At 48.5% G+C, this 14,622-nt stretch overlaps 2 protein-coding genes across 2 annotated transcripts in view; both read right to left on the reverse strand.

Moving 5' to 3' along the window:
- hoxb3a (homeobox B3a) overlaps window positions 1–14,622 on the reverse strand; it is an 85,183-nt gene that overhangs the window by 54,855 nt on the left and 15,706 nt on the right. The window lies entirely within an intron of this gene.
- Window positions 4,304–7,420, reverse strand: LOC134133023 (homeobox protein Hox-B5a-like). Its single transcript, XM_062566313.1, has 2 exons — window positions 6,535–7,420; window positions 4,304–5,454 (listed from the first exon to the last, which is right to left on the reverse strand). The coding sequence occupies exons 1-2, from the start codon at window positions 7,220–7,222 to the stop codon at window positions 5,207–5,209; spliced, it is 936 nt and encodes a 311-aa protein (XP_062422297.1). The 5' UTR covers window positions 7,223–7,420; the 3' UTR covers window positions 4,304–5,206.

Consider the following 14,622-nt stretch of genomic DNA (forward strand, 5'->3'; position numbering starts at 1 on the left):
GGGGGGGGGGGGGGGGGGGGAGGGTATTAGTTACTCACCCCACTCGTCATCACCAACACAGAGATTGTAAAGCCGAACTCGGCGCTTTCTGACAGCCTCAACAGGTTCAAAAGACCAGCGGCAAGCCCGTGCACATAACGCACATAACGCACATAATGCGCATAATGGCGAGGCAGCAGCGGCTGGAGCTGCCCTGTGTACATAAACGGGAAACACACGACACACACTGCGAGAGCAACACAAAGGAGGCCAAACAGAGCTGCTGCACCTTCCCTCGTGTCACAGCCGTGCGCGCTCCATTTTTTTTTTGTAACTTGACAAGAGAAGCAACTGCAATTTGTGTCCCGCGTGCTGTGTCCTTGTGTGTGTGTGTGTGTGTAAGGCCATGGGGGAAGGGTGGTTTTCCTGTAGCATCATTAAAAGGAGGAAGTTGATGAAACATGAAATGTGGAGTTTTTTCCTCTCTCTCGTCTTCCTGTTTACTGAACTGTAACTTCCTCAAGGATCCAAGCCACGCAAGACCTGCACTATTCCACGCACGCACACACACACACACACACACACACACACACAAACGAAAATACACACACGAGCCATTGGGTGATATGAGCTGTTTTCTCACCCCGGATAAAGTAAATTAATTATTGTCATAATGGAAAGGAGGATGTTTGAAAAAAACGTTGATTAAAAAACTGGGAAATAGATTTTTGCTATATTTATTAATCAATATTATTACTGATATTATTAACACAATGAATAGTTTGTTAGGAATGCTTGACATATTTTAATATCTAGAAACTGGAAAACAATGAACATCTTTCCTGATAGCTGCAGATAAGCTCACTGTGTTTAAGTATTTCCCTTTAATTCCTCAAATTGTTTGGCCGGGAAGTTCTTCGTTATAAGTGCTTTATTATTACAACACTACGTCATTATAAGATGAACCGCAGTCTGTAAAGAATTATAGGGGTCCGCCATTTTTATTTCAAGAGACCAATTATAATTTGGTGGTGACATATTGTGTATTGAAATGAACCTTTTCTATATTTTATATATGTGATATACTTTTCATATGTTACCAGAAGGCTTGTACTTGAAAAACGGGTATGTTCCCTAAGACTTGATGCTATGATTGTAACCACCGTGTGTGCGAAACCGGTGAATAATCCCTGTGAAGGTGGAGGCCAGGAAGCTCCGCACAGAGAACCATGGGGCCAGCGGGCGAATAAAGTGAACGTTATAAATGACAGGTTAAGAGCGGATAGCGGAGCAAGAGGCTTCCGAGAGTCCTCCTCTCTGATTAGCGGGATCAACTCGGCGTCCTCGCTGCCATAAAAACGGTAACTCTTCGTTAATTTATGTCCGTAGGCTTATGCCGTGACGTATGTTGTAAAAATAATGAAGTTAATAGAACCACTAACAAAAAAAAACAAATTTACGTCTGGGGGAGCTTTTTTTTAAAGTTTAAGTTTAGTTTGCTGACACACGTAAATGAGAAAACCAGCACGGATCAAACATATTTACTGGAGCTTTTATCTGGCGGCCTTCATCTAAGTTATAGGTTATATAGTCATATAAGTTATATTCTATTTTGTGAAATAACATGTTTTCTACTAAATAAAGGTCAATCAAAATGTATGCGGTGTCTGATTGAAGTAAATAACACTGTGTTTCTCACGTATACCCTTACACACAATAGGAGGACTATTCATTGAAACGTCTCTTTGAGGTTTTTACAACCGGGGTTTGCTACTGACCATCCATGGGGTGCATTGATTGAAAGCTTAAACAAAAAAAATTGAACTCCACCCTATATCTACAAGTATAAGAAGTATAAGAGAGTTAACTCTTGACAGGTGACATTAAAATATTTAAATGAAGGATCAGAGCAATATGAGGCCTCGCGGACAGCCCAGAGAGGAGGACTGGTACAGATATATAAGGGTAGAATGTACACATCCAACACGGCAATACTTTTACTTCACAATGCTTTTTCCAACGATGGTTTCCACGGCAACTAAATTGTGTATTATTGGACATAAAAATGCATTTTCTGCAATGTGTATGTGTCATATTGATATACTTTCCTGTTGGGCAACTATTGCTATGTGCGTCACGCGTCACGTGTTGTCATTGATTATATTATTATTAAATGTGGCGTATAGGTCATTAGGTTCTCGTTCTCCTCATTAGCCTCATTAGTTCGATTACCATTATATTTAATTCTATTCAGTCGGCGCGGTATACTGGAGAGCATCAAATGAGAATTAGAGAATTACGTTTTGGGAGTTTTTTTGCACACTGGGTTTTTTCGGTACGGACTTAGCGTGAAATCTGTCTGGTGTACGTTTGTTTCGATATGCAAGCTTTTAATCAACACAACGAGCTCGGAAATATACACATATACTGCATGTTTGTTTGTGTGTGTTCACATCAACCCAACGATCCGGTGTATGAACCCTTGAGACTGTCTGTCACGACGCTTTTTTTTTCACTCACACCCATCCTGACTGGAAAATACAAGGGCGCCAGGGGCGGGGAGGGTGGAATTTCTTTTCTTGCTCAAGGACGCATTTGTGTGTCCTTTCCCTAGTTATTGGTTCATTTTACACACACACAAGCGCAAGTCCCCAAACTTTTCATGATAGACAATATTTCGGAATATTCTATGCGGAAACGCATACAAACGTAAGCAATGTTTTCATATGATCACTCGGAACTTCAAAAGTCACTAAACAACAACCTCTGCCGTTGTTGATCGGCTACAGTCACAAAGCACTTGATCCAAAACATCTTCAAAATATAAGAGGGAACGGCATCTGAACGCCGTAAAATATCCAACTCTCACACGTCAACACGCATATGTACACTGCAACAGCGTGCGCGTACACACAGAAATATACACATGCACCCTCTCGCCCACATGGGAACGTGGACCGACCGCCGGGTCCACGAACCGGCCTCAGCCATCCATGGTGAATGAGTGACCCCCCCCTCCACACCCCCCATCTTCACCCCCGCGAGCCCCCCACCCTCCCACCCTCTGCCACCTACCGCCTCCCCTCGCTCCCACGCGTACAAACGGCCCAACTCACTTACTGTGCGTCCCCGCTCGCTCCCTCCACCGACGTTTTCAAAGCGTTCCACGGCGGGCGGCGCAGGACGGAGCGCGCCCGCCGTGGCGCGTGTGTACCGGAGCCTGAGCAGCGGCCGGTCGTAGTGGTCCGTTCTCTCTCCCTCTCTCATACACGCACCCTCCCTCTCGCTGCGTCTCTACTTCACTGACCCCTTTAGGATCCCGGCGAAGCCGTTAAACCGTCACTTGCTTTCCAGAATGTGAAATATATAGTACATTGTCAACTCCCCAAAACCATAAAACTAACTTTATGGACCCCACGTGACTCGGGGGGAACCAGTGAGAGGTATCATTCTGAAGCCAGGCCTGATCTTTACGATCCAACTTGGAGATAAAACCCATCCGTTTGAAATGTAAATGTCAGAGCTACCGTCCTTTTTTATAGTTTGGCCCAAAGCAGAAGGAGGTTAAAAAACATCTCAACACACATACACACACACACACCCACCCACCTACACACAGAAGAGCCAGGAGATTGCGGTTGTGTACAGATGAGGCTTTATGGACAGGACACGATTTCGTACCCCCACGCTACCTCCCGTTCATCAGGGCCAGATATGAAGCCGCTACAGCAGGGAAGCTAAAGCGGCATCAGTCGGTGAGTTTAAAAGTTCAGTTGGTTGTTTGCAGTCGGAAGGGCGCAGAAGTTGACATGATGTGGCCTGGAGTGACGCCCGTGGTGGATCAGAACGGGACTAGAGAAAACTAGAGTGTTGTCTTTTGTTAGACTTGGTCGGCGGGGATGAACATAGGCTGTTCTGTGTTTGTGCGTTTTAGGACGAGGCCTGGAAAAACCAGCTTGCAAAGGCCTCCAAACGGATGTTTTTCAAACCGTGCGTCTTTACGCACGACGCGGTTTGGGGTTTTTTTTCCGCTTTGAATCATCGTTGAGAACACAATGTTTATAAATGTGAAGGATACAAATGTTATATGTACAGAAGAATGAGACTGATTTAGTTTGGGTATTAGTTCCATGGTTATTTCTCAAGTAGATGTAAAGCGATTCAGACCAGAATCTAGTGCACGAACGTGGACGGTGTTGTGGCCTCAGCGGAAGCTAACATATTTAAACCTGAACCCCTCTCTGGCGTCAACGAAAGCCATTTGTGGGTACAGTTTGGCGCCGTCAGCTGGTCAAGTCGGTCTGACGAGAATGGGCAACTTTATTGTTATTGGGTTTTACTCCAAGTTACAAACAAAATACAAAAAGCTCACAGGCCTCACAGGAAGGTAGCCATTTCACTCACATCTGCAGGCACACACACTCCCACTCACACAGACACACACACACACATTGCCACTACAAATAGCCAATTGCTCACATTTAAAAATGACAATATATACGTTTATGTACATCCTTTCTAAAACATGTGTCCGATGATTACGTGAATGATAACAATTATATACACTTCCACTGATAATATAGCTATAGACAACATGATACGGAGATGTTAGCAGGCCGCGCACATACACACACACACACCTTCTATCGGTCTAAATAAGAAATAGGAGGCAATTTGAATGTCGAGTAATTGACAGGCAGACATAAGGAGGACGGGTAAAGGCTGTAAACCTGCAGAGCAAGAGCTTACATGGTAACATCAAGCACTTTGTCAAGTATAAAACATTGCACGTGGACATTAAACGTTATTCATACACCGTCAAGGTTGCAAGTTAAAATGTAAGTATAGACAGTTCGGTAACATTATTCTTCTTTCCTTTTTCTTGAGTCCTCTGCTGCGGTCAGTGTTTTTTTTACATACAGGAACACCACGTTTTTTTTTTTTACGAAAACAAGTACCACAGTTTAATTTACTTTGCCCGAAAACACCAACATGCCGAAAAATAAAAAGTGCTGCATTGCTGTACAGAGCTCCGTTGATAAGTAGGAGTGTTTTTTTGTTTTGTTTTTCTTAGTGTACATATATTTCTTCATCGCCGTCTTCTTTTGCTCCATGTTCTGCTTGTCTTTCTGTTTATTCGGACTTTCCCCTCCTGGAAAGACGCCTGTAGTTAAACCCCCTCCAACGAGTACGGATTCATTTTTTAACTTTCAATTTAACTTAATTTCTAGGGTTGGAATGCGCTGCCGGAAGTTGCCAGGCTCATGCTCTTCAGCTTGTTGTCCTTCTTCCACTTCATCCGCCGGTTCTGGAACCAGATCTTGATCTGCCGCTCCGTGAGGCAGAGCGCGTGCGCGATCTCGATGCGCCGCCGCCGCGTGAGGTACCGGTTGAAGTGGAACTCCTTCTCCAGCTCGAGCGTCTGGTAGCGCGTGTACGCCGTTCGCGCCCGCTTCCCATCCGGGCCTGCCATATCTATGGAGGAGGAGGGGGGGGGGGGTTGAAACGGACATAAAGCCTCTTAGGGATCGATTGCTGGAGTGGAGGGCGGGGTTCCATGCACCAACATGTCATACGTACACGTTTTTCCTAATAGTGGTGTCCTAAACACTGGGGACACCTTCATTAACCACAAATGACCATAAAATGACGGACAATTCGGTGTTCACTACAGGTTCCCATCAGGTTCGGGTACATTGTAGCTACAGGTGTTGATATGATCATGTGCACACCCTCTACACATTTATTTGTGATATCCCTGTTTTACTTTGTAACCACTACTCTCCCTCTCCCCTCCCCCACAAACACACATCTCCAGCTGCCTTCGGGATTGTGCTGCCCCCGTCCTCTGCCTCACCTCGCTAATAAAGTTCCCACACGTAATAAAGCTTCACTTTTCAAAGGAGCAACAGCCTCCAAAAGCCCTTCGTGGCCTCTTTCTTTTTTTCTTCTTCTGCCCCTTCCCACCCAGCTCTGTCTCTACCCTCCTCAGCCTGTTGGACTTCGCTGCCCGGCTTTGGCACCCCCACCCCACTGACAGATTTATGACGCTTTTGAGGAATTTGATCAAATAAAAGAAGAGGGGGGAAAAAAACAAAGAGGGGACCACCATCCGTCCACGCGGCTTCTAAACCACGGACTTAAATCGGGGGAAAGAAAAGAAAAGAAAACGGCCTAAGCTCTTTCACCCGAAGCGGGAAAGTGTTTAGTTAGGCTACTTATTTCAAAAATACGTCCAAAATATATATATATATATTTACCACACTGTTGGCAAATTAAAGCATTGGGGGAAAAAAACATATTCTCTTCTAGTGGGGTGTTCGTTCACCACCCCCCCCACCGACTGTCTCATGACATTTATATGAAACTATGAATTTGACACATTGGAAAAGGAGTGTGTCCTGGAGCAGCCGGCTTACAAAACTCAAATCAATGTAGCAATACATCTGCAAAGATGCGCCTTGCCTCGTGCCCTTTTTGCACGCCTCTGTCTATAAGAGCATGTATATTATTGGCATGAAGCTATTACGCTATAAACAGAGAATCAGCATGTACCATGGCTAATGTGCAGCTTTCTCATCCAGGGGAATATCTGTGGTGGCCGAGTGTCGCCTCCCGCGGTGCCACCGGTGGCCGATCCCGCCGGGCCGCCCTCTCGCCTCTGCACGCGTTGCGGGTGCCCGGTCCTCAGCGGCGGCTTGTGCTGTAACTCCTCGGTGTCGGTCGACGCGTCGTCCAGCTCCGTGAAATGCTGCGCTCCGCTTCCTCCTCCTCCGCCGCCGCCGGAGGAGGAGGAGGTCGAGGACAGGTTTGGTGAGCTGAGATTACCGCTTCCTGGCTGCTCTGTGCCGGGAGACGAGGTCCGGGCGCCCAGTTTAGCGTCTCCGCTGCCGGGTGACAGCATGGAATCCGCGGAAGACGCAAGGGAGCAGCTGGACGTCTGTCGGAAGCCCGTCTCTGGGGTCGGGGAGCCGAAGCCCGGGGAGTCCCCGATGATCGAGCCGCCCCCGAAGTGTCCTCCGGTGTTGGTGGCACCGCTCCCCCCTCCCCGGTTGCTGACGGTCAGGTCCATGCCATTGTAGCTATAGCCGTAGGAGCCCGTCGCATGGTGCATGTTGGCGGAGGAAGAGTCCCTGTACGTCCCGCCGTTCATTGCGCCGCTGCTGGCTCCATAATTTAGCAGTTGATAGTCGGGGCCATTTGGGTAGCGCCCAGAGAACGAGTTTACAAAGTAAGAGCTCATTTAGGTTGTTTTAGAGAGTTGCAGGCTCAGAGCTGAGGACCAAGGGGAGCTTGATTTGTTAGATTTTTCCTCGTCGTTATAACGCTGGTACTTGCAACGATTTATGATGTATTAGTGAATTATGGCGTTGCACTGTACTTCGTTTTTAGCTATGTATGTGCCGTCCAAACATGGGGGTGGGGTGGCGGTGTGTATGCGTGTGTGTTGGATTGAAGGGTATGCGTGTGATGGGGGAGGTGAGGGGTGAGGTGAGGGAGGAGAGAGAGAGAGACAGGGAGAAATGTGGGTGGGGGGTGGTCACGTGCTTTTGTTGACCAGTCGTAAATTCTCGCCGATGACTTTGGAGAGGTAATTCATGCTCTGGGGTTTCTAATGGTGGAGGGATGGGCGGGGGGGAGCTCTCTCTCTCTCTCTGTCTCTCTCACTTCATGCTGTTGACGGGGGTGCCAGGGTGAGCTCAGAGCGCCACCTGCTGCAGACATAATTTATTGCAGTGATTAAAAAAAAAAGTCGACACTCGAGAAGAAGAAACAACGTAAGAGAGCGGTTATAAAATATTCTCACAATCCTCAGAACTGTTAATTGAGCTTTTGCTTTGGCTGAAGATGAGGAACCAGTAACCGTAATGCTCTAATTATAGAAGATAAAACCTGGCAGATAAACCTATACTAGTTTATTATATCAATATTTAATAATAACACTTTAATACATAATAATATAATAACAAATTACTTAAAACAATACACATACAAACCTCAATTGTTGCCAAAGTTAAAAATATTTACTGCACATTAAAGGCCGCAAACTTGAACGCAATTAAGACCACATAACACAGATTGATCAGTTAATGAATAATTTAAGTAACCGGTATTTATTCAACCCGATCTTCCAGCTTCAACACAAAAAACACTGGCCTCAGAAACCAAAGTCCAAATAGAATGACTATATCTTCTCTTTTCTAGCTTATTCTGTCTTTCCTGTTGTCACACGATCATGCTTCCTGCAGAATTCCCCACACCTTTAAAGAGCCATGAAATTAGACTGTACAAGGGTACAATGATCAAAGTCTATAAGACTTGTAGTTTGGGGCTATACACCCCCCAATCCCCACCCGTTGTCCTTACAGCCTCACTTCCAGCTGCACAGGAGGAATGTTTAACCTGATCTGTGTCCTACACACTGGACGGCAATTTGCTGATTTATGATTTGTTGATTCCCAGGTCGAGGATGCATTTCAGCCAGGGTGCCTCCGCGCGTCTGCCCTCGTGCGTGTGTGTTTGTATTAGGCCTCGTTTGAACTCTGACACACATGTATGCATATGTGGCAATACGAGCGCCCTATGACACTCCAGGAAGAATAATCTCCAGCAACGCCACTTGGGATAAGCCCAAGACCACTCTTATTAAGGCACGCAGAGCCGTTCACCAAATCAGGGGTCAGAGACCATAAGATAATTATAAAAATATAGTTTTATTTGTTTAATACTCTTTTTAAAATGGCAATATGCTCTGCGATAGGGCGTTTGAGGACTATAAAGAAAACAATAAACAATTCAAATCAATAAACCAGCATGCATGATAAAGATGTAAACAAATTCAAATCAAACAATTCAAATCCATAAACCAGCATGCATAATAAAGAAAACAAATTCAAATCAAACAATTCAAATCCATAAACCAGCATGCATAAAGAAAATGCAAACAAAAAAAAGAAAAAAAACCAACATATAATGTGTCCAACAGTTCACCCAATAGAGAGCCACATTTGTACTGTTCTTCCGAAAGGTTTTTAACCGGTATCAAGAACAGTCTCAGTGAGGGGGGGGGAGAGAGCGCGCCGGGGAGGATTGGCCCATTAATTGGTCGCGGCACCAGGATAGCACCACAACAGCATGTCCAAGGCTGCAGCCCGGTCCAGCTATGCTGTGAAACACAGCATTAGAACAAGACCGTAATTAATGTACAGCAAACAGGCAGACACAGCGACTTACCAAATTATAGGTCACGCTGCCCACAGACCCCGGCGGCAGCACCCACCTCGCACACACTCACAGACGGCGGCCCACACTATAACAATTAAGACCATTTAGATTTTTATAATGACGCCCAAATGTGTTGAAAAAAAGGGAGGCGTGCATCGTACCGAGACACCGAACACCAGCAGTCCAGGCATTCATCCACCCACGTGGGGACATCCATGACCCAGACAGGGTCACTATATGGAAGGATGCACATTAGTGCCGCATACACGGCGACACAGGAGACTAAAAAGGCACAAAAGATGGAAAAATTTCCCTTACCACACCACAGCAGAATGTTGACCTAGGGCAGCGGCCAAAACATAAAGCGCGCCTCCCGGACAGTCTCCACAGACACCCAGCAGGAGAAGACCACAGGACGAGTCCACACACACCAGAGGCTTAAGTAATATCCCTGCCTCTCCCAATCAATCACAATTAGCCCCAGGTGTGCTGGTCCACCCCTGTGTGCAGGAAAGAGGGAGGGGAAAACCCTCATCCGGTCACACCTACCCCTCGTTTTTTGTATCGTCGTCCCGACGGTAAAGAAGGCCCCCTAGGTCAAGACCATGGCCGAAAAATGACCGATTGCAGATTCATTGTTGGGTCTGAAGGCCTCCCGACCAGGCCACCAGCCGTACCCCTAACAGGCTGAGGAAGCCGGTGAACATTCGAATGATGCCCGGCAGTGGGACGGGTGGTGCGACGCATAACTTGCCCACTCGTACTAGGCTGCTCCGAGGCCAAGGACAATGGCACTTGTGACTGTGACTGAAAGGACGGAAGCAATAGGGCCTGGTCCGGCCTAGTTGCTGTGGAAGGTACGAGGGGCCCAGGAGCTGGGGCACCTGGTGTAGTGCTGGACACCAATAGCCACAAGTCACTATTTGACGACTCGTCCAGCTGAGCCACACCCAAAGGTGATGGTGCTTGAGTGGGTAAAAGATCAACCTCAACTGGCTGTACCACAGCCTTCAACATGTCGCGATGCACATTCCTTACTTTGTGCAGTGCGTTCACCGGTGCCACTGCATAAACTGCCCCTTCCGATGAAGCACTTACCACCTGATGAACCTCCGAGTTCCACAGATCTCGCAGCTTATGACGGCCCCTGGCACCATGATCCCTCACATACACCAGCTGGCCCACCAGCAGCGGCACCTCTCTCACGTGCTGATCATGCCGCTCCTTCCGACGACTTGCTGCTGTCAGCAGCCGCTCACGAGCACAATCAAAGGCAACCCTCAACTTTTCCTGGTGCTCTGCCACCCATCCTTGCACCTCACCCGGCCTTGGTTCTTCCACACGCCCCAAAAGGAAGTCAATGGGCAGCCTTGGTTGTTGGCCAAACATCAAGTAATAAGGGGACTCCCCAGTACTCTGATGAGGTGTTGTATTAAAACAGAAGAGGACATAAGGTAGACAAGATGCCCAATTCCGCTTCTGTGTCAAGGGCAATGTTCGGAGAAGGTTGTGCAGTGTTCGATTGAAGCGCTCACACTGCCCATTTCCTGCCGGATGGTAAGGAGTAGTACGAGATTTAGTTATCCCATACATCAAACAAAGTTGTTGGATCAAAGTGCTTTCAAAACTCCTCCCTTGATCAGAGTGCAAGCGACTTGGCACACCAAACTTATAGAACCACTCTGCCACAAGAACCTGGGCCACAGTAGAGGCAGTCTGGTCACGTGTAGGCACAGCCACCGTGAACTTACTAAAAACATCTGTCATGACCAACACATTTTCAAACCCATTTCGAGAAGGCTCCAACAGTGTAAAATCAATGGCCAGTATTTCATTTGGTCGGGAGGCAAGCAGATGGCCCATAAAACTATGTGGCACCGGTCCAGAGTCCTTAGCGACCTGACACCGCTCACACTCACGCACCCAATTGCGGATGTCAGTAGACATCCCGGGCCAGTAACAACGCTGCCGGACCAACTCTGTGGTTCTTTCAATACCTTGATGGCCATGTTGCTGATGAAGCAGATTCAGGGTTTCCCGCTGGAGAACTGCAGGCAGCAACAGTTGGAGGAATCCCTCCCCCCCATCTGAGCGAAGGACCTGGCGGAACAAGACCCCATCCCGCTCCACCAGGCGCCCCCACTGTGTTAACATCTTCAAAGCTGGTTTAGAAAGATGCCGCCGTTCAACTGCGGTAGGTGGAGATTTTTGTCGCCAGAACACCATAATCTCCTTCAACAAGGGATCATTCTGTTGTAATAACTGGAGATCAGAAGCTGAATGGGCTGGGAGCGCAGAGACCAGGGCTAAAGTGGCTACTACAGGCTGCTCCAACGGTTGGCCAGGCTGAAGGTCAGGCAAGACTTGGCCTCCCGGCAACAACGGGACAGCAGAATCTAAACCCGAAGAATACTGTCTTGAAAGGGCATCAGCATTCCGGTTACTACGACCGGATCTGTACTTTATCTCAAAATCAAAAACTGCAAGCTGAGCCGCCCACCGATGTTCCGTAGCCCCCAGTTTAGCAGACTGGAGATGGCTTAACGGATTATTATCGGTGTACACCGTGCACTTGTGACCCAACAGGTAGTCTCGAAACTTTTCTGTCATAGCCCACTTAAGAGCCAAGAACTCCAACTTCATGGAGCTGTAAGTCGCCGTATTACGCTCAGTCTGCCGAAGTCCTCTGCTGGCGTAAGCCACTGGTCTCACCCCACTGTCAGTCTCCTGGGAGAGAACAGCGCCCAGGCCACTATAGCTAGCGTCTACCTCTAAAATGAAAGGACGCGAAAAGTCTGCGAATGCCAACACAGGAGCGGAGACAAGCCGATCTTTCAGTCCCTCAAAACTCTGCTCACATTGCGGAGTCCATACAGCATCCAGAGTCTTACTGGCACCCTTCTTGGACCTCTTGCCTGACGTCTCAGCCACCAAGCGATGCAATGGTGCCGCCAGCTGGGCAAACCCCTCGACGAATCGACGATAATAGCTGGCAAACCCCAGAAATGAGCGCAGCTCAGATGTGTTCTGTGGTCGCCTCCACTCAGCCACAGCCTCACACTTCTTGGGGTCAGTAGACACTCCCTGGGATGAGATGACATGACCCAAGTACCCCACTTCTTGTTGGAAAAAGGAACATTTCTCAAGCCTAGCCTTCAAGCCCTCAGTCTGAAGGCGCCTGAGCACCATCTCAAGACGCTGCAGATGTTGATCTACTGAGGATGAAAACACAATGATGTCATCGAGATAGAGCAAGAGAGACTGACCCTGCTGATCGCCAAACATCCTCTGCATCAATCGCTGGAAGGTGCCCGGCGCGTTGCACAAGCCGAATGGCATACGATTGAACTCAAAGAGACCGAAGGGGGTACAAAAGGCTGTTTTAGGCTTGTCTTGTTCTGCAACAGGGACCTGATTGTAACCGCTGGCAAGATCGAGAGTTGAAAACCAGCGGGCCCCTGACAGCGCATCGAGACTTTCCTCTATTCGCGGCAAAGGAAATGCATCCTTCCGAGTCTTGCTGTTTAGCAACCGATAGTCCACGCATAAGCGCAGACTTCCGTCCTTTTTCCGCACCAACACAATTGGTGAAGCGTACGGACTACAGCTCTCTCGTATGACCTGGGACTCAAGCAGCTGATTGATATGAGTCTTCACTGCCTCATACTCAGAAGGCGGTAAGCGGCGGTATCTCTGCCTGACTGGGATATCATCAAGCAAGGGTATGTCATGGGAAAGGAGATTGGTACAGCCCAAGTCACCTTCATGAGTGGCAAAGACCGAGTCATACTTTTTCAGCAAGGACCGTATTTTTTCCCTATCTGGATCAACAAGCGCAGGCAGAGCCACAGACTCCAACCTATCAGGCACAGAGGAAGGAACAGTTTGAGTGTTAACGGCCACCCAAGTGGTCCTATCCTCAGTCACGCCAGCTGGCAGACTGACAACCTGTGCTGTACTTAGATTGCCCAGACCAGTCCGTGGGTAGAGCAGAACAGCCGTTGTCCCCACATTGACCACGGGGACGTACACCGTGCCCCGGACGACCCTCACCAGGCAAGATGAAACAAGCAGCCCAGCGGGTAGCCCAGTCTCAGGAGGCTCCAGCAGAACCGTCTCACCTGCCAGCTGCTCCGAACAAGTACTGGCAACCAACTTCATGTGCCCTCCTGGTACCCGCACAGCTCCCCTACCTCGAACTCTGACTGTGCCAGTAGCGGAGACGGATTCTTGACCAACTGATTTATGGCACTGCTGTAGTGCCACAACAACCGGACGCGGTGCCTGTGAAACTACAGGTGACTCAAAAAGAGAAGGTCCCAGCGCACCGAAAAGTTCTCTATAGCAACTACGAATAACATTCATCCCCAAGATTCCCGGGGAAGAAGACTCAGCGCCAGGGGGATCCCTCACTACAAGGATTCCACATCGGGGCATGACCTTTCCGCACAACTCTACATCCAATTCTAAATAGCCGATGTAGGGGATCGTCAGGCCATTTGCCGCTCGAAGCTGAAGCCAATTGCAAGACCGAAGGCAATCCTGGCCCCAAGGTGCGAACTGTGCCATGAAGAGAGACTCTGTGATGGTGGACACCATGGACCCAGTGTCCACCAAGCAGGAAACACTCACCCCCCCAATAGAAACATCCATATTCGGGCAGGAGGCAACCAATTCACATGTCGCAACTTCCTGTGAGCCTGAGGGCTCCCCACCTGAGCTGTGGCTCAATAGCTCAGTGGGTGCTAGTTTTCCGGCTGCCAATTGGGCGGAACCTGCCTAATACTGTCTGACTGCTGACCACTGGACCTATCTGGACCCTGGCGGTAAACCCTTTCCCCAGTGCAGTCTCTCGCAAAGTGGCCAGGCAGCTGACACCGCCGACAAATGACAGGGCCAGCATGGGACCTTAATCCCGGTGGGGGCAGAGCCCGGAGTGAAGCTACAGTCTGGGTAAGTTGGTTCAACTGCTCTTGCTGGCGCTTCATCAGATCCATCAGTTCACCTAAAGCGGGTTCTGTTGGAGAGACCCGAGGGCTAGATTGAACACGACCCTGCACACCACACTGAAGACCAAGAGCTGAAGGCAGTGAATAGCTACGACCTCGCACACCACCTGGCAAACCTTCACGTTCCCAGCGCATGGCTTCAGCGCGAAGTTCCATCATAACCATGGTCGGATCACGACGAACAAGTTGTTTAAGCTCACGGCGAAGAGAGCAGTCAAGGACATGTTCGATAAATTGGTCCCGGAGCAGCACATCAGCATTGGGCATACCATCTGGGGCTTGTTGTCTAACACGGCCCATTAAAGACATGAGCGCTAAAGAAAACTCTTGTAACGTTTCACCCTCGAGCTGTCGCCGGGAGAAGAAAACCTGTTGTAGGGCGATGTAGGACTGATCACACTCATAAAGC

This window comes from Pungitius pungitius, chromosome 12, assembly GCF_949316345.1.
Source record: "Pungitius pungitius chromosome 12, fPunPun2.1, whole genome shotgun sequence".
Lineage (NCBI taxonomy): Eukaryota > Metazoa > Chordata > Actinopteri > Perciformes > Gasterosteidae > Pungitius > Pungitius pungitius.